General features: G+C 41.9%; 1 protein-coding gene across 6 annotated transcripts in view; it reads left to right on the top strand.

Annotated features, from left to right (window-relative positions):
• The window catches only part of ASH1L (ASH1 like histone lysine methyltransferase), a 170,435-nt gene that overhangs the window by 55,800 nt on the left and 90,577 nt on the right, over positions 1–24,058 (top strand). For 5 of the 6 annotated variants that reach the window (XM_050930024.1, XM_050930029.1, XM_050930026.1 and 2 more), the window contains one exon: positions 3,105–7,797. The exons of the other annotated variant lie outside the window; for it this stretch is intronic. In XM_050930024.1, the coding sequence (XP_050785981.1) occupies positions 3,105–7,797 (4,693 nt within the window). The remainder of the gene's footprint in view (positions 1–3,104; positions 7,798–24,058) is intronic. 6 annotated transcript variants of the gene reach the window in all.

Here is a 24,058-nt window from a genome sequence, read left to right as displayed (position 1 = left end):
TTAACAAAATGAAATTGGTTCACAAAAACTGTATGTTAAACCAGATCTTTTCTGTTAACGTACTTGTGATTAATTGATTTTTTTTAACTGTAAAATTAAAAATACTTGGTTTCCAAACTAGGACAGAGGCTTGGTTTCTGGAGTTGCAGGCAAAAATAAAGGTTTCTTCCAACCTCTTTGTCTTTAATTCAGCAGCAGTTTCAGTTTATTTCCCCCCACCCCTGTGTTTGACAATTATTTTCTATGGGCTTGAAATATGCACTCACTCAGGATGAGGAAGAAGCTTTTCAGGGTGAGTGCCATCAATTTCTGCAAAATCTGTGCTCGTTTAATAACAAAGTTTCAAGATCTTGACCTCCCCTCCCATCGAAGACTAGTTTGATCTGCACCTTTCTCCAAGAATATATTGCAGGCAATCAAAACCTGTGCACATGCTTTGGGACTTGGTCCAAATTAGTACATGACTTGAAGAGGACAGTTTGAGTTCTTACAGTTTGAAACAACTTTTCAACTGTGACCTGAGGGTAAACTAAGTGCAGTGCTGTTTTCCTAAATCTGCCAACAGACACATGAAGTATCTACAGCTGCTCAGAGCTTTCCAACCTGCAACAAAATGAAAATTGATCAGCCTTCTCCATTTTCACTGCTGCTGTTCAGATCCTTTTTGGAAAATATTCCAGTTTTGTGAAACTGACAGGAATCAAATCAATTTTGCTACAATGCTCTGAGTTGAACCATGGTAGAGGCAGGTGCTGGAACTATTCACTGAGGAGCAGGACCTACAAGAGAGAGTTGGGAAAAGGGTAGAGTAGCTGAGGCACCTTCCTGAAGAAAACAAGCCCTGGGTTTGAAGGAGGGACACAGGCATATATAGAGAGTGAGAATGTGCACCTTCGGGTCCCTTCTGACAGTCAGAGGATTTGCAAGGAGAGGCCTTCCAATTTATCACTCTTGCTAGCCAAAGACATCTACAAAATATGGCAAACTGAGCAGGGTCCCAGGACAAGATTTCTAGTATAATTCCCTATCCCAGCAGTTCAGGGGGGCAGGGATTGCCTCTCAGTTTGGTTTTGCCCCAGACAGTGAGGTCTCAAATACTTCACTGTCTAGTAAAACTTCCAAGTCCTGTGTATAGGAGCATGGGTGGGTCTAAAAGGGGAGAGATTGATGGGATACATTAGAAAAGAGAAGTGCAGCATGTAAAGAGATATTGGAGAAGAAGGGAGAAACATGAAATATCAAGTAGGAGTCAGAGTCCACAATGTATCAAAAGGGAAAGAAAGAGAGCTGTAGGAAAAAGAGAAGGAAGAGAGGAAATAGACTATTGATTAAAATTTTTGAAAATAGGAGCCACAAATTAGGCTCCTAGGTGTCAGTGGACTGGGTCATAGGCAGTTATGCCTAGTGGTCAGAATCCGAGTGCCAGAGACAAGAGGCAAGACGGAGTTGAAGACAGGAATCAGAATCGAGGGTCAGGACTGAAGTCAGAGCCCAAATGCCAGAGCCAGGGGTTGAGGTGGAGTCAGAGTCAAAGCTGAGGGTCAGAGCCGGATTACCAGGAGTCAGGGATGGCAGAAGCAGAGCTGGTTCTGAGGCAGGAGCAAGGCTGAGTGCAGAACAGGGTCTGGGTTTGGAGATGTGGAGGAGCAGGAGCAGGCTCAGAGAGACAGGCTTAGGGAGGCAGAGTCCCATGGGCATGGGCATTGAGCAGCCAGCGAGTAGCTGCTGCTGCTAGGTTTAAGAGCTGGCCTGCTGGCTTCCTCAGCCAGTCAGGCAAGGTGATCCATCAGGCAGCCTGGCTGGCTCATTAGGGTGTCAGGAGTACTGAGCAGATGCGGCTGAGGGCCTTACTCCTGACACCAAGTACATATATAGGTGCCTTAGTTATGGGATTTTCAAAAGTGCTTAAGTCAATTAGGAGCACAAATCCCATTGACTGTACATGAACATAAGAGCCTAAATTTAGCCTCCTTTTTCTAATCAAAATTTTAGCTGCTCAAGACTGCATAAAAGAGTGGGTAAAGCCAGGAAGGGAAAAAAGGTCTATCAAAAGCACGATACTGAAGTAAGTAAGACTGGTCAAAAGAACACTGCTAATATATTATAATTACTACATTAGCATCACTGGTATATCAGCAGTTTTGTTTTTCAGTATTTGAGCAGCTCTATTGCTTGTTACCTCCTGTTCACCAAATAATATTAAATGAATTATGGTGACATTTGAATATATTCAACAAATATTTTTTCTGCTATTTGGCCAGCCCAAGTTAGTTTTGTAAAATTTATTAAATACAAAACTGATTGTCAATTAAGTAACAGTAAAAATAAACTGTGTACAATTTTTGTATTAATTTAAATGTCAGGGAGGATGATGTTGGGTGAGCATGGTAGCACCAATATTTTTCACCCTGGATAATAGGCTTAATCCTCAGGCCAGTAGGTGTCAGGTAAGTTTCTTCAAACCTTGTACTTTCTACTTCATTACCTGATAATTATAAGAAATGAGTATCAGTTCCTTCCCCAGCTCCCAATAGAAGTTAATACATGTCATGCATTTCTAGGATCTCTATTGGGAGCGGTATATAAGAGGTGAAAATCCTCTGTAAGGAAAAGGTTAATTTACTGGAACATCCCCAAAAACGTTTAGTGATGTAATGGATTATTGTATTAGCATAGCTTTTCCCCTCTCGAGACTAGATTTCAAATATAGTTTGAGCCACAGCTGCAAATAATTTTGGTAGTCTCTAGTCCTCATTTTTCCAGTGTACAAACCACCATGCAGTTCAGTATATTTTAGCACAGTTAGCAGTCTACTGTGCTGAAAGCCCATGACCACTCCAATCAATAGAACAGATTAAGTTACTTGGACTGGATGTTGTGAAGGTGTGTGGGTGATAGTTGTTTTATAAAAGCCTGTATTTGTCCACTGAAATGTGTTCTTTTAAAAATGATACAGTTCATTGAGATGCAACATCTCATTCACAGTGATCCCTTATCAAACAGCAATGATTAATTACATCAACACTATAGGGTAGTATGATTAGAGAAAACTAACTTTTGTTTTTACTTGGTTTCTAAAGTATTTTTCTTATTTAAACTTTTAGGACCCTTCAAAGTTTTGCAAGAAAGCTGGAGAAATTGCAACAGTTGAATTACATGCTGAGGAAGACATACAAGGAGAAACCAGTCCTGTACCTAAGTTTTCTCCACCACCCACTGAAATGACAGATTATGTAAAGTCAGCTCCTCCTACTCGTGTTGGTAGCCGTGATCCTGACTTGAAGGATAGAGCACAAATTAATGGAGCAACAACTGTAACAGAAAAATTGGCTCAACTTATTGCAATTTGCCCCCCCTCAAAGTCTTCCAAAACAAAGCAGAAGAAGCCAGGAACTGGATCTCCATCTGGGTTCGTTAAAAACTCTGGGAAGAAGCTACCAGGAACTGGAACTGCAGCTGGACTGGTTAACAAGGATTTAGTAAAGAAATTTCCAGGAACTAGCATTGCTGCTGGATTGGTTAACAAGGACTCAGGGAAGAAGCCACTGGGGACTGGCACTGCAGCCATATTGGTTAACAAAGAGTCTGGGAAGAAGCCACCAGGGATTGGCTCTTTAGCTGGATTAATTAACAAGGACTGTGGAAAGAGGCCACCAGGGATTGGCTCTCAATCTGGATTACTTAACAAGGACTCTGGGAAGAAGCAGCCAGTGACTAACTCTGTGGCTGGATTAGTTAATAAGGACTCTGTGAAGAAACTACCAGGGATTGGCAACCCAACAGGATTGGTTAACAAGGAGTTGGTGAAGAAGTCATTGGGGATTGGCACCCCAGTGGGATTGGTTAACAAGGAGTTGGGGAAGAAGTTGCTGGGGATTGGTACCCCAGTGGGACTGGTAAATAAAGAATCAGGGAAGAAGCTTCTGGGGATTAGCACCCCAGCAGGATTGATTAACAAAGACTCTGGGAAGAAGCTGCTAGGGATTGGCACCCCAGTGGGACTAGTTAACAAGGACTCTGGGAAGAAACTGCCAGGGATTGGCATTTCAGCAGGATTAACTAACAAGGACTCTGGAAGTCTGAAAGCTGATTCTCTCAGTCCTGCCTCAGAGCCCTTCAAGCTTTCTTGCAGTACAAACCTCAATAATCTTGAAAGCCATGAGACTACAGAATTATTGAAAGATAATATCAGCAGTAAAACTTTTGAGAAACATATTATAAGACAGAATAAAGACAATATCTTGGAAAAGATTTCATTTCGAAAAGAGGTTGCTGGTATAGACAAAGAAATATTTAATGAAGGAACCTGTATTCAGCAGGATTGTTTCCAATCCAATGAAAAGGGGATTTATGAAACATCTAAGCATGAAAAGCAGCTTCCAGTATATTGCACTTCACCAGACTTCAGAACAGGAGGCGCTTCAGATGTATCTACAGCAAAGTCCCCATTTAGTGCTGTTGGAGAAGGAAACCTCCCATCACCCTCACCCACAGTGTCTGTTACTACCTTAAACAGGAGCCCCACAGCAACCTCCTCTCAGTTAGCTTCAAATCCATCACATACAAGTACCACCACAACAGATGTCTTAGAAGGAATTTCTGAGCAGATTGGGAAGACTCAGTTTTCTTCGGACAGTACACTTCTGAACCTGAGCAGGTCATTGAATCACAGTCTGAGCACTGATTTTAAAGGTGTGGATAAAGAATTAAATGATTCAAAAGCCACACACACAGACACCACAAGAACTAGTCCCTCCATAGGGAAAAAAACCAGTCTGGCAACTGAATCAAATGTTCATGCTACCGTCACCTCTTCAGTGGTTAGCTTCACAAGTTTGTTTAATACCAAACAGTTTCTAAAGATTGGTGCAATAACTGCATCAGGGAAACCTTGCCAAGGAGCTGATGACCTGAGTGCTACTCAGTCAAAATCTTTAAAGAAAAGAAAAGGAAGGAAACCACGATGGACTAAAGAGGTGTCTAGAAACATATGTCAGCCTCCAAAGGGTCTAGAATTAGAAAGGTCAGAGCTTTTTAAAAACATTTCATGCACTGCACTATCAAACAATAGTCTGGAGCAGGCTAAATTCTTGAAAAATATAGGGTCAACTTCATTTATAGAGCATGAATTTGTCAAACATCAGTTGCCAAAACTGAGCAAATCTAGCAGCGGACAGTCTCTTGCTCTGTTAACTGAAGCTGACAAACAGACTCAAAAATTCTATAGTACTCACAAACAGCCCTCCAGTGTGTGTGTGTCAGATGTCATTTTACCAGAAGTTTATAAGCCCAAAAGAGGAAGGCCTAAATCAAAGGAGATGCCCCAGCTGGAAGGTCCCCCAAAGAGAACCCTAAAAATTCCAGCATCAAAAGTCTTCTCAGTGCAGTCAAAGGAAGAGCAGGAGCCTCCTGTTCTGCAGCCAGAGATAGAAATTCCCTCCCTAAAACAAAACTTAACAGGACAGACTTTTCCTAAGAAGAGAGGGAGACCTAAAAGACAGATCAGATCAGCTGTTAAAATGAAACCACCTATTCTGTCTGTGGCATCTTTTGTTGCTACAGATAATTCAAACAAAATGGAATCTGAAAGTGATCAGCAATGTAGTGGGGATTTTTTTGAGAGGAAGGACCAAGTCAGAGGTCCAGAGGAAGCTCAGAAAACGATGTGTAGCATGAGAGATGTTGAGGTAGAATCAGATAGGAAAGTTACCAAGAGAAGTAATGGACAATTAATGAAAACAATTATCCGAAAAATAAACAAAATGAAAACTCTGAAGCGAAAAAAGCTTTTGAATCAAATCCTCTCTAGCACAGTGGAGCCAAATAACAAAGGGAAAGTGCAATCAAAACTCCACAATACGGTGTCAACCCTTGCTGCCACATTTGGTTCAAGATTAGGCCAGCAGATAAATGTCAGCAAGAAAGGAACCATTTACATAGGAAAGAGGAGAGGTAGGAAACCTAAAGCTGTCCTAAATGGTATTTTAACTAGTAATTCTGCCAGTTTAACTGTTCTTGAGAATACTACCCAGGAAACAGCGGGGACAATACTGGGACAAGTACTTCCTCCTTTGCTGCCTTCAGCAGCTAATAATTCAGAGGTTCTTCCATCTCCAGTATGCTCTCAGTCTTCTGCAGCAAGTGGGGCGCAGAGCCCTGTCAGCAGTGATGCAGGATTTGTTGAGCCCAGTTCAGTGCCATATTTACATCTACACTCCAGACAAGGAAGTGTAGTTCAGACCGTTGCAATGAAAAAGGCCTCCAAGGGAAGGAGGAGATTATCTCCTCCTACTTTACTGCCAAACTCTCCTTCTCACTTGAGTGAACTGACATCTCTGAAGGAAGCCACTCCTTCACCAATTAGTGAGTCTCACAGTGATGAGACAGTTCCCAGTGACAGTGGAATAGGAACAGATAATAACAGTACTTCAGACCGAGCAGAGAAATTCTGTGGGCAGAAGAAGAAAAGACATTCATTTGAGCATGTTTCCCTCATTTCCCCTGAAACCTCAACAGTTTTAAGTAGCCTAAAAGAAAAACATAAACATAAATGTAAGCGCAGGGGTCATGATTACCTCAGCTACGATAAAATGAAAAGACAGAAGCGAAAAAGGAAAAAGAAATATCCTCAGCTCCGAGGTAGGCAAGACCCTGATTTCCTTGCTGAGTTAGAGGAACTAATAAGTCGTTTGAGTGAAATTAGAATAACCCACAGAAGTCATCATTTTATACCCCGAGACCTACTGCCTACTATTTTTAGGATAAACTTCAATAGCTTCTATACTCATCCAACATTTCCTTTAGATCCTTTGCACTACATTCGAAAACCTGATTTAAAGAAGAAGAGAGGCAGACCCCCCAAGATGCGGGAGGCTATGGCAGAAATGCCTTTCATGCATAGTCTTAGTTTTCCTCTTTCCAGTACTGGATTCTATCCCTCTTATGGCATGCCTTATTCTCCTTCTCCCCTTGCAGCTACTCCAATAGGATTAGGTTATTATGGAAGGTATCCTCCAACTCTTTATCCTCCACCACCTTCTCCTTCTTTTACTACCCCACTGCCACCACCTTCTTACATGCATACAGGCCATTTGCTTCTAAATCCCGCCAAATACCACAAGAAGAAGCATAAGCTTCTACGTCAAGAAGCCTTCCTCACAACTAGCAGGACTCCACTCCTCTCTATGAGCACCTACCCCAGTGTTCCACCTGAAATGGCTTATGGCTGGATGCTTGAACATAAACACAGACATCGTCATAAACATAGAGAACATCGTTCTTCAGAGCAACCACAGGTTTCCATGGACACTATAACAGCTAACAGCTCTTCCAGAACAGTCCTGGAATCCTTGAAGCGCTACAGATTTGGGAAGGAGGCTGTTGGTGAGAGATATAAACATAAAGAGAAGCACAGATGTCATATGTCTTGTCCACACCTTTCGCCTTCAAAGGGTTTGCTAAGCAGAGAGGAACAGTGGGTCAGGAGAGAGCCTTCAGAGTCTAATTCATTAGCATTGGGATTACAGACACCATTACAGATAGACTGTTCTGAAAACTCTGCAGGTCTGTCCTTGGGAGGATTTACCCCTAGCTCTGAGCCAGCTACCAGTGATGAACACACAAATCTTTTCACAAGTGCAATAGGCAGCTGCAGAGTCACTAACTCTACCAGCACTAGTGGACGTAAAAAGTTAACTGACGGCCCTGGACTCTTCAGTGCACAGGAGGCTTCACTCAGCCGACCTCTCAGAAAGGACCCATTGCCTTCTATTGAAAAGGCACTACAGTCACTATCAGGTAGGAGAGCTTTTTATGCTACCTCCCTTCTCATTGATGGTATTACTATATTATTGTATTCCATATCTAATAAGATAATTTTAAAAGGTTTGGTGGTAAAAGTTACATTAGCTTATAAAATTTTTCCTATATTAGGAAACTACCAGTATAATGGAGTTCTGAAATGCTGTTTTTCACTTTGAGCATCTCCACTATATTGGAATACTGTCCTATACCGTACTGATACAGTGTATTGTACTTTCTTATACATAGAGACATTATCAAGATTACCTAAGTGGAATTTCACACAATCCTTTATTATTGTTTTGCTGTAACAATACTATCATTATGATTAAGGATGAACTTTCATTATAAGCTCCTATTTTTCAGCACTTTTAACTTTCTGGGAAAATTGTTCTTTGGATTGAAATTTTTCATGCTTGATTCCAGTCTAAAAGTGAAGCGTGTTGGTTTTTTGTGTGTGTGTGTTTAATTTGATAACATTTTGTTTGGCTGGTTTTGAGCTAGCCAGTAATACACTTTTTTCCCCCTGTGCTGTAAGAAAATGTTCAGATTTTTCTTTACTCTTATAAACTCAGTTCAGTTTTTAAACTATGGTAATGGTCATAAAAGTAACTATATAAAATTAGCACCTTTTTGTACAACAGATCCTTTATCCTTTTGTGTTTGTAAATCATATCTACTTGCTTAACCAAATAAAATATTTTTTTCTGTTTTACTCTCCATGGTACTATGGAGTCAATGCAGTTATGGGAGAGTCCGCTGGATTCTTTAATACTCTGTGCATCAACAAAATTGTTAACTAAATGCCAATTGCAGAATCTTTATTACTGGTGACTAGGCAGTTGATGTGCTTTGACTGCTGCTTATCATCATAAACTCTCAGTTATTTTGTGCTGTCATCTGTTTTTTGTATCCACCTGTTGTCTTTCATATTATATTTAGGCTTTGTCTACACTAGACTTTTATTGGTAAAACTTTTGTCATTCAGAGGTGTGATTAAAAACACCCCCCAAACGACAGAAGTTTTACCGACGAAAAGCGCCAGGGTGAACAGTACTTTATCGGCAGGAGAGCTCTCCCGCTGACAAAGCTACTGCTTCTCATTGGGGATGGAAATTTTTTGTCAGCGGGAGAGCTCTCTCGCGCCGACAAAGAGCGACTACACTGCGCATCTTTTAGCGGTGTGGCTGTAGCAGCACAGCTGTATTGCTAAAAGATGCATAGTGTAGACATAGCTTTAAATTGTAAACTCTTTGGGACAGGAACTTTCCTTTCCTACAGTGCAGCCTAGATGCCTGATTGGTGTCTCTAGACGCTACTGCAAAATAATCACAGTAATATGGTGGTGATGCATGAGCCAGGAAGAATACATCTTAATATTACTATTCCAGGTTGGTTTACATAACTGAGAAGTTATCTGACTATCTTTTTACTTATAACTTGAGCAAAGTTGAAGTGAAAGCTAACATGAGACAATAAACAGAATCCTGTGACGGCATTTTTACTGAATTACAGTTCAGAATATACATATACTCTATAATTTTCAAACCTGTTTACAATGGTGGTGTAGCCGTGTTAGTCCTAGGATATGAGAGACACAAGGTAGGTGAGGTGATATCTTTTTTTGGGCCAACTTTTGTTGATGGAAGATCCTAATTTTCAAACTACACAGAGTTCTTCAGATTTGGGGGAAAAATCAGAATGTCTGAGCTAAATACAAGTTGAGACAGATAGTTAAGCATAAGTGGTAACACATTGTAGGAGGTCACTTGAGATGGTGTGGCAATAAGGGTTAGAGTGTTATGCAAAAGAGATTTGAAGTGAGCCATTAAGGGATAATAGGCAGGTGTGTGTTACAGATCATTGTAATGAGCCATGAAACCAAGGTCCCCATTAAGTCCATGGTTTTTAGTGTCCAGCAGCATTATGAACTTAAGTTCCCAGAGTTGGGTTTTGAAGGTGGTGGTGTGCAGGCTTGCTTTGAGGGTGAATATGAATATTGAAAGATCATATATGAAGTGATCACTTTGAGAAAAGTTTTTGTCTACAGAGGATATTTTCTGGCTTATTATCTGTCCCTTTCCTAATGGTTGCTAACATGTTAGCGTTTTTGACTGCCACTGCACATTGAGAAGATGTTTTCAGAGAACTATCCACAATAACTCCAAAATCTCTCTTAAGTGGTAACTGCTAATTTAGACCCCATCATTTTGTATGTATAGTTGGGATTATTTTTTTCAAATGTCCATTGCTTTGCATTTATTAACATTGAATTTCTTCTGCCATTTTGTTGTCTAATCATCCAGTTTTGAGAGTCAGCTTTAGACTTAATTATTTTGAGTAATTTAGTATTGTCTGCAAACTTTGCCACCTCACTGTTTACCCCTTTTTCCAGATTATTTATGAATATGTTGAAGAGCACGGGTCCCAGTACAGAGCCTTGGGAAAACCTTGCTATTTACCGTTCTCCACTATGGAAAACTGACCATTTATTCTTAACTTTTGTTTCCTATCTTTTAACCAGTTACTGATCCATGAGAGGACCTTTCCTCTCACCCCATGACTGCCTACTTTGCTTAAGAGCCTTTGGTGTAGGACCTTGTCAAAGACTTTCTGAAAGTCCAAGTACACTGTGTCGACTGGATCACCCTTGTCCACATGTTTCTTGACCCCCTCAAATAATTTTAATAGGTTGGTGAGTTGATGTAGGTGAGGTGATTGGTGATCACAGAATCATAGACTATCAGGGTTGGAAGGGACCTCAGGAGGTCATCTAGTCCAATGTAGTGATGTAGATGCATGCACATAAACAGATTGGATGTACCACATTTGATGGTAAAGCAGTGGTCAATATGTATGTTTGTTGACCACATGTCTGTAAATTTAACTTGTAAAGAAGATAACCTCAAGCTAAACTTCTTCTTATCTCTAATCTGGAGAAAACGTAGAAGCATAAAAACAAGATATGTCTCATCTTCAGGTGCTGGAGTAGAAAGCACCTTGTTTTCCAGTATTGGACAGAAAACAGAGACAATTAAATTAGCTAGAACAACTTTTCAAGTTTTCCAACAAGAAACTACTCGAACAGACATTCTTTTGAAGCTGCTTATAAACATCAAAAGCTGCCAAGGGCTCCGGTGTATTCTAAACTTCTGTCTCTAAGGTAAAAATTGAAAACTAGTTAAACAAAGGATCCATTTGATTGGTCTCTCCAGAATCCAGTATCCACTTAAAGCTACAACCATCGCTAATCAGCTGCTTGAAAATTAAATAATCACAGTTTTAGATGTAGCAGTAAAGACCATTATAAATAGTGTAAGTAATTGGGGCCTTACAGCACAATTATGAACTGATGTATTGAAAGAGATTCCCTCTTGAAGGACTCCTGGAGAATGCAGTTAGGCCCAAGTAGCATATAGTCAGCCTGAAATATTGCCTATGGGCAGGAAGTGGCAAATTAGACTTCTCATGGATTTCAGTAATAGAAAGTTGTCTTTCATATGAAGAAAGGCATCAACAGGTACAGCATGTAAAGGAACAGAGCAGTGATTAATCATAACTTAGTTAAATATTTACTACACAAGTGTGTGTATATATATATATAACACATGTTGGGATAGTGACATAAGGTTTTTTAAATTGTCAGTGGGACAATTTCTTTTATACCTCTTCCTGTAAAAGACAGTGGCCTTAGTTTATCATGAGTGAAATGATATAGGTCTCCCTGGAAGTGAAAAACTATATTAATTAATATATATGATTATATTATATATCTAATTATGTATATTAAAGGAATATTAGTTTTTTAAAACTTATTTTAATGACTTCGTACCTTTTCTGTACATAAAAATATCATAACTTCAAAATCAGGTATATCTTGCCCTTCTAGAGCTATAAAAGTGTTGTGTCCCCCACTGGAATGGGAAGATTTTCATTTTTCCAGTGATATAAAGCTCTAATTTCTAGCTTTGCTAGGACAGAAATATTAGCTCTTACGCCCGTCACAACTTCAGGACCGAATATTGTCCATTATGAGACTTGGGAGGGTGGAATGGGGATTCCACATTTGGAAGGGAAAAAACTAGTCATTTGGTTAGCAAGTTGAAATTTTTTAAATGGTGGCTGTTTGAAGCTGCTCAGAAGCTTGGAATGTTAGAGTAAAGAAAGTTTCTATGCAGTGCTACACTCTTCTATACAATTAGTGAAAGAGAGAGTGCATTTAAGGAGTCCTGCTTATTTGCACATAAGATATGTTGAAAAAGTAATATGTGATCCCTATAATAAAAGTCTACATTGTAATACATATGCATGGGGGAAGAGTTAAGGTTGCACAGGCAGCTTTAATATTGTTGATTCTTGTCTTTTGAATACTGTGCTATGCAGTATAGAAGTGCTTCTTTTTCTTCCTCCAGCAAGGAAGAAAATTGTGGTAATTAAAAAAAAAATGAAAAGGTAGCAAATGGAGTCTCAGGCTAGCAAAAGTCAAAGCTCATTGCATAGATGTGTCTCACCAGTGGTTCTTAAGTCATGGAAAGTAATTTTTAAAGAAATGACAATAGAAACATGACTGTGTGTTTCCTGCCAATGATAGAGGATATTCTTAGTGCTTGCTGGGTTGCTGTCTTGCAGAAATTATATTAGGATTAGCTGTTTGTCTCTGTGTTTGTTTAAAAAGTATATCTGAGTAAATTATATTAGTTGTTTGAAGCATATGTTTGTGTTATGACCCAGTGGTCCAATGTAACCCATGTAAAATGCCAGATACCATGATGATTGGTAGTGTATTCATGTGTAGTCATAATAATTGTGACTTTCCTATCTCTGTATTTCAGATTATTAAAAATCTTTTAGTTACATAAGAACTAAATTTATATAGCTCTTCCTGCTATTTATGAAGAAAGCTCCAAAATGCTAAGTCATCAAGGGGTTAAGGGTAGAAAACGAGTTGTGGTAGTTAGTGCAGTTCTGGGAATTTCCTGAGGAATTCCATTATGGTGAATGATCTGACTTGGGTTTTATTAGAGACAGTCTAATTAGAGGAAAAGTAGAGACATTTTAGGTTAAAACCTGCTGGTGTAGGCTCTGAATCACCCTCCCTCTTGTAGTGCATATAATTGGTGAGTCAGATGAAATGTATTGCTTTCAGTAAGTATATTTCCCACAATTGGAACCAGCTGTTTTTATTGTTGAACCAGCTTTTAGCTCAGCATTCAGCTCATTCACGAGAAGTTTCTAGTGCTGCATATCAGCAGTGTGAGACAGCAAAGGCCGTAAGAACTGCATCTAGGAACAAGTTCCATAATAAGAGTTTTATGAAAAGATCAGTGTCAGTTTCGTGTTTGCTTTTGCCTTTTTTACCATCACATGAATATGATTCTGAAACACCAAGTATTCATAAAAAGTTCAGATTTGTATACACTTTAGAGACAATAAGGTGGAAGGAAGAGAAAACTTCTGGTATAGTAAAGTGAGTTCATTTTATTAAAGCAGATGTAAATTATGTGCCATCATGGAGAGAAGATTGAATCAGAGCAGTTAAAATGACTGGTAGGAAGTGCGAGTAATGGTAGGGAATGTCTTTTAAAATTGTTGTAAATGGTCACTGGGGCCAACCACAATATTCTATTTTAAACTGTCCACTCCATAAAGTGTTCTTCCTGGTGGAATAGTCTTTTCATCAGTCACACAAGGTTTGTGTCTACCATTTGAAGCTATTAACAGGTGTTTTCATCATTCTGGGATGTTACTGATCCCATAAGTCTTACAGGATATCTAGTATCAGTAGCATCACAGATGCATGCATTCTGGGGCAAGTAGTAAACCAGGAAGTGTCAGGATTTCACAGAGAATAAAAAAAAATTTCAAAAGATAAGTTAAAGCTTTTTGTGATACATTACATTTCTTTGCAGAAACATTCAGCATGTAAATCCATACTAACTCAAAAATCACCAGTCCTTTGCAGTTCACCTTTAAATGACAAGACTAGAATCTGGCTTGGATAGTAAGGGTATGTCTCCACTGCAGTCAAACACCCACAGCTGGCCCATGTTATCTGATTTGGGCTTGTGGGACTTGGGCTACTGAGCTGTAAAATTGCAGTGTAAACACTCTGGCTGGAGCCTGGGCTCTTGGACCCTTTGTGGGGTATGCCATACCCTAAGGGTATGTCTACACTGCAGTATAAACGTTAGGGTTAGTAAAACTCAAGTTAGCAGACCTTGGGTTTGTTAATCTAGGATTTGAGTGTCTATACTAATTTGTAACCTCAGATTAGGAGTTGTTGAACCCTGGGTCCCAACTGGGGACTTAGCGTCTACACTGTTTTGTGCGGGCCTGAGTCCAACCACCCATATCCCAAACTTCCTAGCACCTTTCCAAAATGGGGCCACTCTATTTCTTTGTTTGTGGTGCAGTGTGGGAAAACTTGACTGTCCACCTAACGTGACTGTCCAGAGGACAAAGAAAGTGGGATTGTGGGATACTTTTGTTGGACTCCCAGAGCACAAGTCCACACTACTGAGCAATAGGAATTGAATTCTGGATCCTGGCTTGACTCAGTTTTGGACCTTCAGGCCCTGTGGGATCCTTCTACTCTGGGTCCAAGTCCTGGGTTAGCATGATTTGCACATAGAGAGAAGGGAGACTAGGTTTGACCCTGAGTTCAAACTATGGGCTTACATAGACATGCCCTAATTATTCAAGGCCCCAGTGTTCTCCTGTCAGGGTATGTCTACACTGCAATTAGAAACCCACAGCTGGCCCATGCCAGCTGACCCAGGCTAAGTAGCTATTTAATTGTGGTGTAGATGTTCAGGTTCAAACTAAGATCAGGCTATAGGACCCTGCAAAGTGGGAGGGTCCCAGAGCTCAGGCTGCAGCCCAAGCCTGCTCCACAATTAAACTGCCCCTTAGCCTGCGCCCTCTGAGTCGGAGTCAGCTGGCATGGGGGTGTCTAACTGCAGTGTAGACATATGCTTAGCGATATCACTTGTGCATCAGTTCCTAACAGCTGGGAATGCAGTGCAGTAAAGTTATGTAAGTAAGCCAAATAATTGTGCTTTGGGCTAACTTCCAGCAAGACATACATAGTCTCGTAGTGTTCCTTGTAGAGAGCCTCTGTAGGGTTACTTTGCATCATAGAAGAGCTAACAGCCCATCTGTTGTCTATCTGATATCTCATTGCAACTTTAGGATCCAGAAGAATATACTCATCCTTAGAACTCTGGCCTGAGATACTGAGGAAGAGTATATTTATAATGAGGGCCCACAAGCGCCATCCCCTCCTTATTTCCCCATTTTGTTTTCACCTCTCTAAAATAAGGTTTTCTCCTAATGTGTCCCAGTCTACCTTCCAATCTCATGACAGTTGGAAGACAAACATGCCGCTCTCAATGGGCAGAAATGGGTTCATACTCTCTACCTGCTTGTACACACCTGCTGGCCTGCCTCTTTACAAAGAGCAAATTCTGGTTTCCTTGTCAGCTTCTTCACGCTGCCAGCTTCTACTTTTGACAGTTGACCCCCCTGCTGTTTGCTTAGGATTTTGGATTTGTCAGAAGAATGAGGTGCCAATAAGGTAGGCCAGGCCAGAGGATGCATGAGTACAAGTCTAACTGGGATTCACAGTGGGCCTGAGACCAGGCCTAGCACCTTTTTATCAACACAGTTTCTCCCAGTGTCCTCCCTAATTCCTTAAGAAATTCACATCCAGCTGTGCATTTGATTTGTTAGTTTCCTAAATTGAACAGTCTGGTCACAGCTATTGTATTGCTCATATACCTCTTTTTTAAAAGTTCTGAATTTATCTCTTTTCTGGATGTTATTTTAAGACACAATGTTATTTAGAAAACTCATTTGTTCATCTTTGTAGTTTGTTAAACATACTCTAATCTCATTAAGCCATCTTTATGATTACTCTGTTCCTGGAAGAAAACTCTCTGCATCCAAAAGTACTTTCTCTATCTATTCAGCTAAAGGAGAATCTGCTTTTTCTATCAGGCCTGTAAGCCATAGTCTGGTGTATAACACAAACACGTGTTCCGTATGGAAGCTGTTCCATACCCCTGATCATTTTTGTTGCCCTTCTCTTCACCTTTTCCAGTTCTAATATATCTTTTTTGAAATGAGGTTACCAGAACTGCAGGTCATATTCAAGGTGTGGTAATACCGTGGATCTTGATAGTGGCATTATGGTTTTTTCTGTCTTCTTATCTATCCCTTTCCTAATGGTTCCTAACATTCAGTTAGCTTTTTTGGCTGTCACTGCACATTGAGCAGATGTTTTCAGAGAACTATCCATGACAATGCCAAGATTTCTTTCTTGAGTGGTAATAGCTAATTTAGATCCCATCATTTTGTATGTATAGTTGCAGTTGTCTCCAGCAGTCATTCTCTTTGTCTGACACTCAAAGAATACTATTAACCTGGAAGAACAGGTGGAGAATTACTCTTTCTCTGTCCATTCTGGAGTAGACTCTCTAGTTTCTCTAATGTAGGAATATATAGTTGCAATGTAGAAACATATAGATCTGGTCACTCACAATGCATTTGGGCTGCACAAATTTCCCAAGGAAATGTAGTCCATATTGGGTCACTATCCCAAAGTAGATCTCTCTGTGGTGTCAAATTCAAGTTGGGCTAATATTCTAGCTAATATTCTCCTACTGATAGCTCCCAAAGACATCTGCTTGACAAAATGATTGACACTTCCCTAAGAAAAAAATTGACTGTTCTTTCCTACTAGCAGTCACATGTATACTCTCTCTATGCCTAGAATGTTAATGATCACATCATCTTCCCCCACGCACACCTGAGAGATGTAGACATAGGAAAGCAAAAACCCTCAAGTGCTCACTGGCAGCATCTTTTTACAAGGACACCTCTCAGAACAGTCTGAAAATCTTCACCACAAGCATGATATGCAACTCAATGGCATATAAAGCTTTATGGCCCTTGCCTTATTGAGGAGAATTAGTAGAGAAGTTTAGCTTAATTTCTCTGCCCTTTAAGAGAGGTTAGCCATCTGGAGATACTTCACCTGTAACCTCAAAGAACTTGCTTAGTAATGAAGTCCTCTCCTATATCTCCCAAGAAAACCCAGGAACTTCTCCACTCGCAAGCATCTCAGATGTTATACTACAAGTTACTGTGATGATTGAAAACTTTCAGAGGCAAGACAGGAGATACGCATCTAGAAGATGATCTCAGGGCTGGTCCACACTAGGGGGGGGAAATCAATCTTAGATACGCAACTTCAGCTACGTGAATAACGTAGCTGAAGTCGAATATCTAAGATCGGATTACTCACCCGTCCACACCGCGCGGGATCGATGTTCGCGGCTCTCCCTGTCGATTCCGGAACTCCGTTGGGGTTGATGGAGTTCCGGAATCGATATAAGCGCGCTCGGGGATCGATATATCGCGTCTAGATTAGACGCGATATATCGATCCCCGAGCAATCGATTTTAACCCGCCGATACGGCGGGTAGTCTGGACGTGGCCTCAGAAAGTAAAAGGTCTCTGACTAAGTTTTGACTCAGTCTCATCTACCAGTTCTTAAGATTCTCTCATCCCCTGTTCCCAAAGATCTCACAGAATTGTGCAGCATTTGAGACACTTGTCTCTCATTTACTTACATAATGGTACTGGTTCCTGATATAGGGCATAGTTTTAGAGGTCTGCTGTCTTTATTTGCTTGTAGCCAAATGGTCAGGCACTAAGGGGTAGATTCACAAAAGGATGTAGGTGCCTAACTCCCACTTTAGGTTCCTAAATCCCAGAATCAGGCCCCATTGAGATTCACAAACCCACACACCCCCAGCTGCTCCCAAGCCCTGTAGATGCCTAAAAAACCCTTGCTGCCTAAATTTTAGTAGTAAAAATTCCCCTAGGCACCTATGTTTCTGCCTTTGAGCATGCATGCTACAGCCCCATGCCAAGTGTCCAGACACATAAGCCCCAGTGCAAAACATGAACTGAGAGAAGATAGGTGGTCCTCTGCCTAACTCAACCTGCAGGCTAGGGGGAAGGAGGGGGAAGAGGAGGAGGATGGCCTCCCTCATAACTTTAGCCCAATGGCTAGGATACATATCTGGGATGTGGGAGACCCCTGGGTCAAGTCAAGTCCCCACTCCACTTGAGAGGGAGTTCGCTTTTTTCCCCAAGATAAATATATAGTGTGTGGATGCTAATATGTTTGAGGGGGCTACACTGCAAGAAAGCTAAATCAAAGACATTTTCCCCCCCTCAGGTTTGCCATTGGAAGGTGTCAATACCACTTTTGGGTTTGGGCTGTACTCTTCAGGCTCACAATGGCACCAAGAGTTTTTACAAAGTTTATGGTGGTCATGGCCATCACCACAAGACAACATGTGCCAGTAGGACTATAGCTGATGACTAAGGCTACGTTTTAGTCACAGGTATTTTTAGTAAAAATCACGGACAGGTCACGGGCAGTGAATTTTTGTTTACTGTCCATGACATTTACTATATACCCCTGATTAAAACTCGGGGGGGAGGGCTGTGGCTCGAGAGGATGGCCTTGGGGGCACCACTTGTCCCAGACCTTGGACTATCTGGATCCTCATAGATGCTGCTCAAGGCAAAACTTTTCTTTCTCCGAGAAGATCAAAAATAAAATAAAAGCACCAGAAAAGCCAAAGCCAAGAAATATGGTCTACCAGGGAGGACCTTCCTTCCTCCCATAGTAATACAGTTTGTGACATCCTGGGTAAAACCATTCAATCTAGACAAAAGAACAAGGAATTAATTTACCTAAAATGTCTACCTCAGAGTAGCAACCTATATGGTGTTCGCTTAGCAAATGGGACACATTTTCAGTGGGAATCCCTCCTACACATCAACTTATTGGAAATGACAGCAGTCAGGAGAGTCCAAAGGAAATTTTTTCTTTCCATTTGGTTCCTTAATTCCAAAGAGTTTTTGGAAAGTGGAGGAGAACAGTTATCCTAATGGCTCCAGACTGGCTCTGTATGGAGAACTAGAGACTTTCTCAAAGATATTGACCACTGAAAGGATACAGTTATAGAGCCCAGCCCTGTCTCAAAAAAAGTAACAGGTACTCACTTCAAATTAACTCAAGGAAGGCCTCAGTATTGTCCTCCTTTTCCAAAGTATAATGTGCCTTTCCTCTTGGTATGAGGCCAGAGACATCTTTGACATGTATATTAGCTTTTCTGTTGTCAGGACTGGCCCTCTGGACATAGGGCAAGGCCCATCCACTCTCACGGTCCAGATGTAAGCTCTGATCCCAGGCAGAAAATAGATTGACCATCTTCCTCCATTTCCAGATTTTACAGAGCTGTTTTATTTCGGCCCGTGCCTGTGGTTATGATACATTCCCTATAGAGTCATAACATCCTTCTAAACCAGTTTTACTCTCCAGCTGTGGCTAGCAAATTCTTAGATCTCCTAATCCAAGTTCATTAAAGTTCCTGACGTCTTCTAGTAGCTGTCAAGTCTGACCAGAGTGCAGGCAGAGGATCACAGGGACAGATTTTCAAAAGAGCTCAGCACCCAATAGTTCTCATTTGAGGCACCTAAATCAGCAGTCAGATTTCCAAAAGAGCTCAGGTCCCAGTTAGCTACCTTTTTTTCCAATGGAATCTGCTGAATTCTGAACACTTTTGAAAATATGTCTCACAGGCTTTATCTGCTCTTATCGAGTCCTAATCTCAGATCTGTGCTTTCCTTCCTCCCTAAGGTGATCTGTCCCTTGCACACTGGCCAAGAAATTTCCTCTCTATTTTCTGCCCTAACCCAAAGAACATTATAGAAATGTGCTGGTTTTCCCTAGGCATATATGAAGCCTTCAGTTTGTGTGATTACAAGATTAAGACATGGAGAAAACCTGAACTCTTTTTATGGTAGCAGAATCCTAAGAAAGGTCTTGTAAGTCTCCAACGGTACTATATTCAGATGGATTTGATTGTGCATTTCCATGACTTGCAAGATTTTCTATCCATGAAAATTTCTAACCTGCTGTGGCAGCATAGTGGGAGGAGACAAGCAGAGGCTTCCAAAACTCTTCCTGATCCTTACTGGCCAGCTGCTTCTTGCGGATTTGGTCATCTAGAGGAGGACCCTCTCTCACTTATTAGTGTCTCAGAACACAGGCAAAAAAAAGTCCACAGCGAGAAATTTTTTTAAACATTATTTAGAACCATTTCCTCTCATATTTCTTATACAATCTCTATTGGGTTAGCTGTCAGGTTTTATCCAGTTCTGTCTCCTTGGAACCTATGTCAATTTACCCTCTTTTAATTGTGAAGTTTTCCTTTTGTCCTTACCTGAAGTCTGCAAGTGAAAGAATTTGGCTACCATTTATGTAATTCAGGTTCTTAGGTTCTTTCTGGAGAGCAGTAAGGAGCCAACAAAAAAGTAGATTTTTTTTTTTTGGTCTCGATTCTTCTAAGCAGTGTCTGACCATATCTGCATGTTACATGTAGATGGATTTACTCCTGTATTTGTGAATCTTTTTGGATGTAAGAGCCTGTTCTCAGTTATGGTTGAAACCCATGCCTCCAAATATATTTCTGCCATCTGCTTAAGGGAGTTTCTTTAGATGAGACATTTGTAAGCCAATTTTATATGAAAGTTGCAACACTCTTCTTACCAAGTATATGGGCACTTTTTTATTAAGTCTTTGACTATAGTTTCTTAGTTCAACTTTACTTCTTTACAGTTATAATTTAGTAATGAATTGCTCACTAAAGACAGTGATTGAGAAAGTATTTAAGAAGATTCATGGTAAAGAGCATGCTTGGGTACTTTGAGGAAAAAAATCTTTAGCCTTTCATTGCTGACAATGGACTGTGACAAAGTTCCTCCTCTACCTTGGTGGGTCCTGCGCTTATTGGCAGATTGCTCACCTCACAGATTCACCCTGTGGGTCAGGAAACAGCCCAAAGATTTTCCCCTCTGGTAGAAGCCACAGTCCAGGTCAATTCCTCCTGTGTTTGATCAGGAGTTGGGAGGTTTGGGGGGAATCCGGGCCCACTCTCTACTGTGGGTTCCAGCCCAGGGCCCTGTGGACTGCAGCTGTGTAGAGTGCTTTCTGGTACAGTTGCGCAACAGCTACAACTCCCTGGGCTACTTCTCCATGGCCTCTTCCCAACACCTTCTTTGTCCTCACCACCAAACCTTCCTCCTGATGTCTGATAACGCTTGTACTTCTCAGTCCTCCAGCAGTATGCCTACTCACTCTCAGCTTCTTGCACACCTCTTGCTACCAGTTCCTCGCACGCACTTCCTCTCCTCTGGCTCCCTGGCTCTCTTTGGCCTGACTGGAGTGAGCCTTTTTATAACATCAGAGGGGCCTTAATTAGAGTCAGCTACTTAACAGCCTCACCTGACTCTTAGCAGGTTAATTGGAGTCAGGTGTTCTCATTAGCCTGGAGCAGCCCCCGCTCAGGTCACTCAGGGAACAGACAACTGCTTCTCCAGTGGCCAGTATATCTCCCTTCTGCTACTGTGCTGTTCTCCTCCATCTGTTCACGCATCCGGGCAGAGTTCCTCTGGGCGGTGTCCACTGGCTCCCTTGACGCCTTTGAGGAGCAGTGGGCGTTGTCCGGGGTTCTCTGCTCGGTGTCCCCATCAGGTTCCCTTCGTTTAGCCCTATGACCTCACTCCCGATCCTGTTTTTTCATTAGTTGCCCCCCGTAATTACTTGGTGTCCCAGACCTGTGGGTCCTCCCCTTAGGCTGGGGGGAGGCCCTTTAGAAGTGGGCGGGCTTTGCCCGCGCACCCCCGCTGGATGCCAATAGGACTACTGTGCTGTTCTCCTCTATCTGTTCACACATCCGGGCAGAGTTACTCTGGGCAGCGTCCGCTGGCTCCCTTGACACCTTTGAGGAGCAGTGGGCGTTGTCCAGGGTTCTCTGCTTGGTGTCCCCATCAGGTTCCCTTCATTTAGCCCTGTGACCTCACTCCCAATCCTGTTTTTTTCATTAGTTGTCCCACGTATTTATTTGGTATCACAGACCTGTGGATCCTCCCCTTAGGCTGGGGGGAGGTCCTTCTGCAGTGGGCAGGCTTCGGATACAGGACTACTCTGCTGTTCCCAACTGGCCTGGGTCTATCACAGGACTTATATTATTATTTTTATTATTTATTTTTAATGTAATAGTGCTTAGGAGCGCCACTCATGCAGTTCTGTACAGACACATGAGATGAAGACTGTAGCTATCTTGCCTATTAGGCTATATATCTACACTGAAATCTAGAGTTGTCATTGCAGCACATGTAGATACTGATCAAAGCTAGCTTGAGTAACAATAGCAGTGAATTCATAGCAAAACAGGCAGTTACAAAGGCTAGCTCCATCTACCCATAAGTTTGGATACTTACTCTAGCTAGCTCAGGTATGTCTACGTGTGATGCTGTCACACCTCCCGATTGCACTGTAGACATACCCAGAATCTCTCAGTACTACTTGAAGATAACACAGCCACCATTCATAACTGGCATATTGGCTTTACTGTGGCAACATAAGATTAATCTCCATTTTCTATATTATTACAAATCTAGTAATGCATACAGTATGTGGGTGAAATCTTGGCCACATTTAAGTCAATGGCAAAACTCTCATTGACTTCAATAGGACCAGGATTTCACTCTATATTTAATTGCCTGAAGTAATTCTTATTTATAATAAGGTCCACAGATCCATGGCTTTGTGTGCTCTATTCTATGCAGCCTTGGAGGCAAATCAAACCTGCCATTCATAGGCAGGGGAGGTATGGCTCCATCTCTGAGAAACCCTCCAGATTTCATCTGCCTTTCCAGCTACCGGCAGGCAGACCTGCTCCTCCCTGTTGCAAGTCATATGTAAAGAAGAAGAAGAAAGAGGAAAAAAGCTTAAAATCTCTAGGCTTATAGGGGTTTGCTTTTATTGGCAGAGAGGATTCCCTTTCTCCTCATTTGCTGGGACCTTCCATGCTCCCTGCTCACCCACACCAAGTGAAGCATGGCAGAGAAGGCTGAGAGGGGAGAACCAGATTTTTCCTGAACCTTCTCTGCTGATTAAATACCTGCATAGAGATCTGTGCCTGTTCTTTGAAGACCAAGGTCTGTCTCAGATGCTCAGACAGGGGTAGGTTTTCCAGCAGCCTCCTCCTCTGAGCAGGAGAACTCCCAGGAAGCAGTGGCAGTACCTCAGCAGCAGCGAAGTCCCCCAGGCCTGACACAGGTGACAGCAGCAGTCAGACTTGGGATCAGCAAGCAGTGCTGGCAGCTGCTCCCCGTGTGGACCCACAGTATCAAAAGGCAAAGGAAGCTTCCTCTCAACCACTGGAGCTCACATTCACAGCCCCATCTGTTGACCTTGAAGCAGCTGCCCAGTCCCACCCCCATGCTTCTACAGTGGCAGGGAGCTACTGTACTGTCAAAGATTCACAGACAGAATAAGGAGAGCCTAGTAAGGGGCCCTTGGACCCAACTCCTTCCTCCATTCTATAGCATGCCCACTGCCCAAGCCTGCAGTGGCTCAGGGTTACACCCTGACAGCAATGTCAGCCCAGAGATGTCTTCGAGTGCAGCAAATGGGTCAAGGACTCCCTTTAAATGTCCAGGGTTGAAGCCTGGTGGCTTTGTATTGGCCACCTTGGGTGGGCTCAACCTATCTCTGGGCCACATCCAGGAATCTCCCTTACACAGAGCCTGAGACCTGGGAAGTTGCCTTTTGGACCCAATCCAGCACAAAACTCCTGTTTCTCAGGGCAAGAAAGCCATTCAAAAGAATAATCACAAGGCCCTGCTCCCTTCCAGGGAACCATCAATTTGAAATTTCTCTCCCTCATGAGGAGGAGGATGATCAAGGGGAGTCGTAAGAAAGAGTCTCAGATGTTCACACCAATCTAGACAACCTAACATAAAGTGCACGCACGCACACACACATGAGCCCCTAATTCTCTTCATCTACTGAAAAGTCTGATTTAGAGGATTCCTCTAGGAGGCACTCTAGAGGCAAAAAGTGGAGTCTGTTTCCCTCAAACTGCATAAGTCTGTGCAGTGCAGCCAGTCTGATAATCCTCAGCACCTTGCTCCCTTGCTCACCTTCATGGAGGGCAGCAGGGAAAAAATCCTCAGCAACTTGTTCTCCTATTCAGCTTCATGGACTGTGACAGGGCAAATATTCTTCAGTACCTAGTTCTCCTGCTCACCTTCATGGAGTGCAGCCCAGGGTACTCCACCAACATTTAGCTCCCCTGCTCTCCTTCATAAAGTGCAGCATGGCAAA

Source organism: Gopherus flavomarginatus, chromosome 20, assembly GCF_025201925.1.
Source record: "Gopherus flavomarginatus isolate rGopFla2 chromosome 20, rGopFla2.mat.asm, whole genome shotgun sequence".
Lineage (NCBI taxonomy): Eukaryota > Metazoa > Chordata > Testudines > Testudinidae > Gopherus > Gopherus flavomarginatus.
Note: the sequence above shows the minus strand (reverse complement) of the source record. Positions and strands in the feature narration are given on the sequence as shown.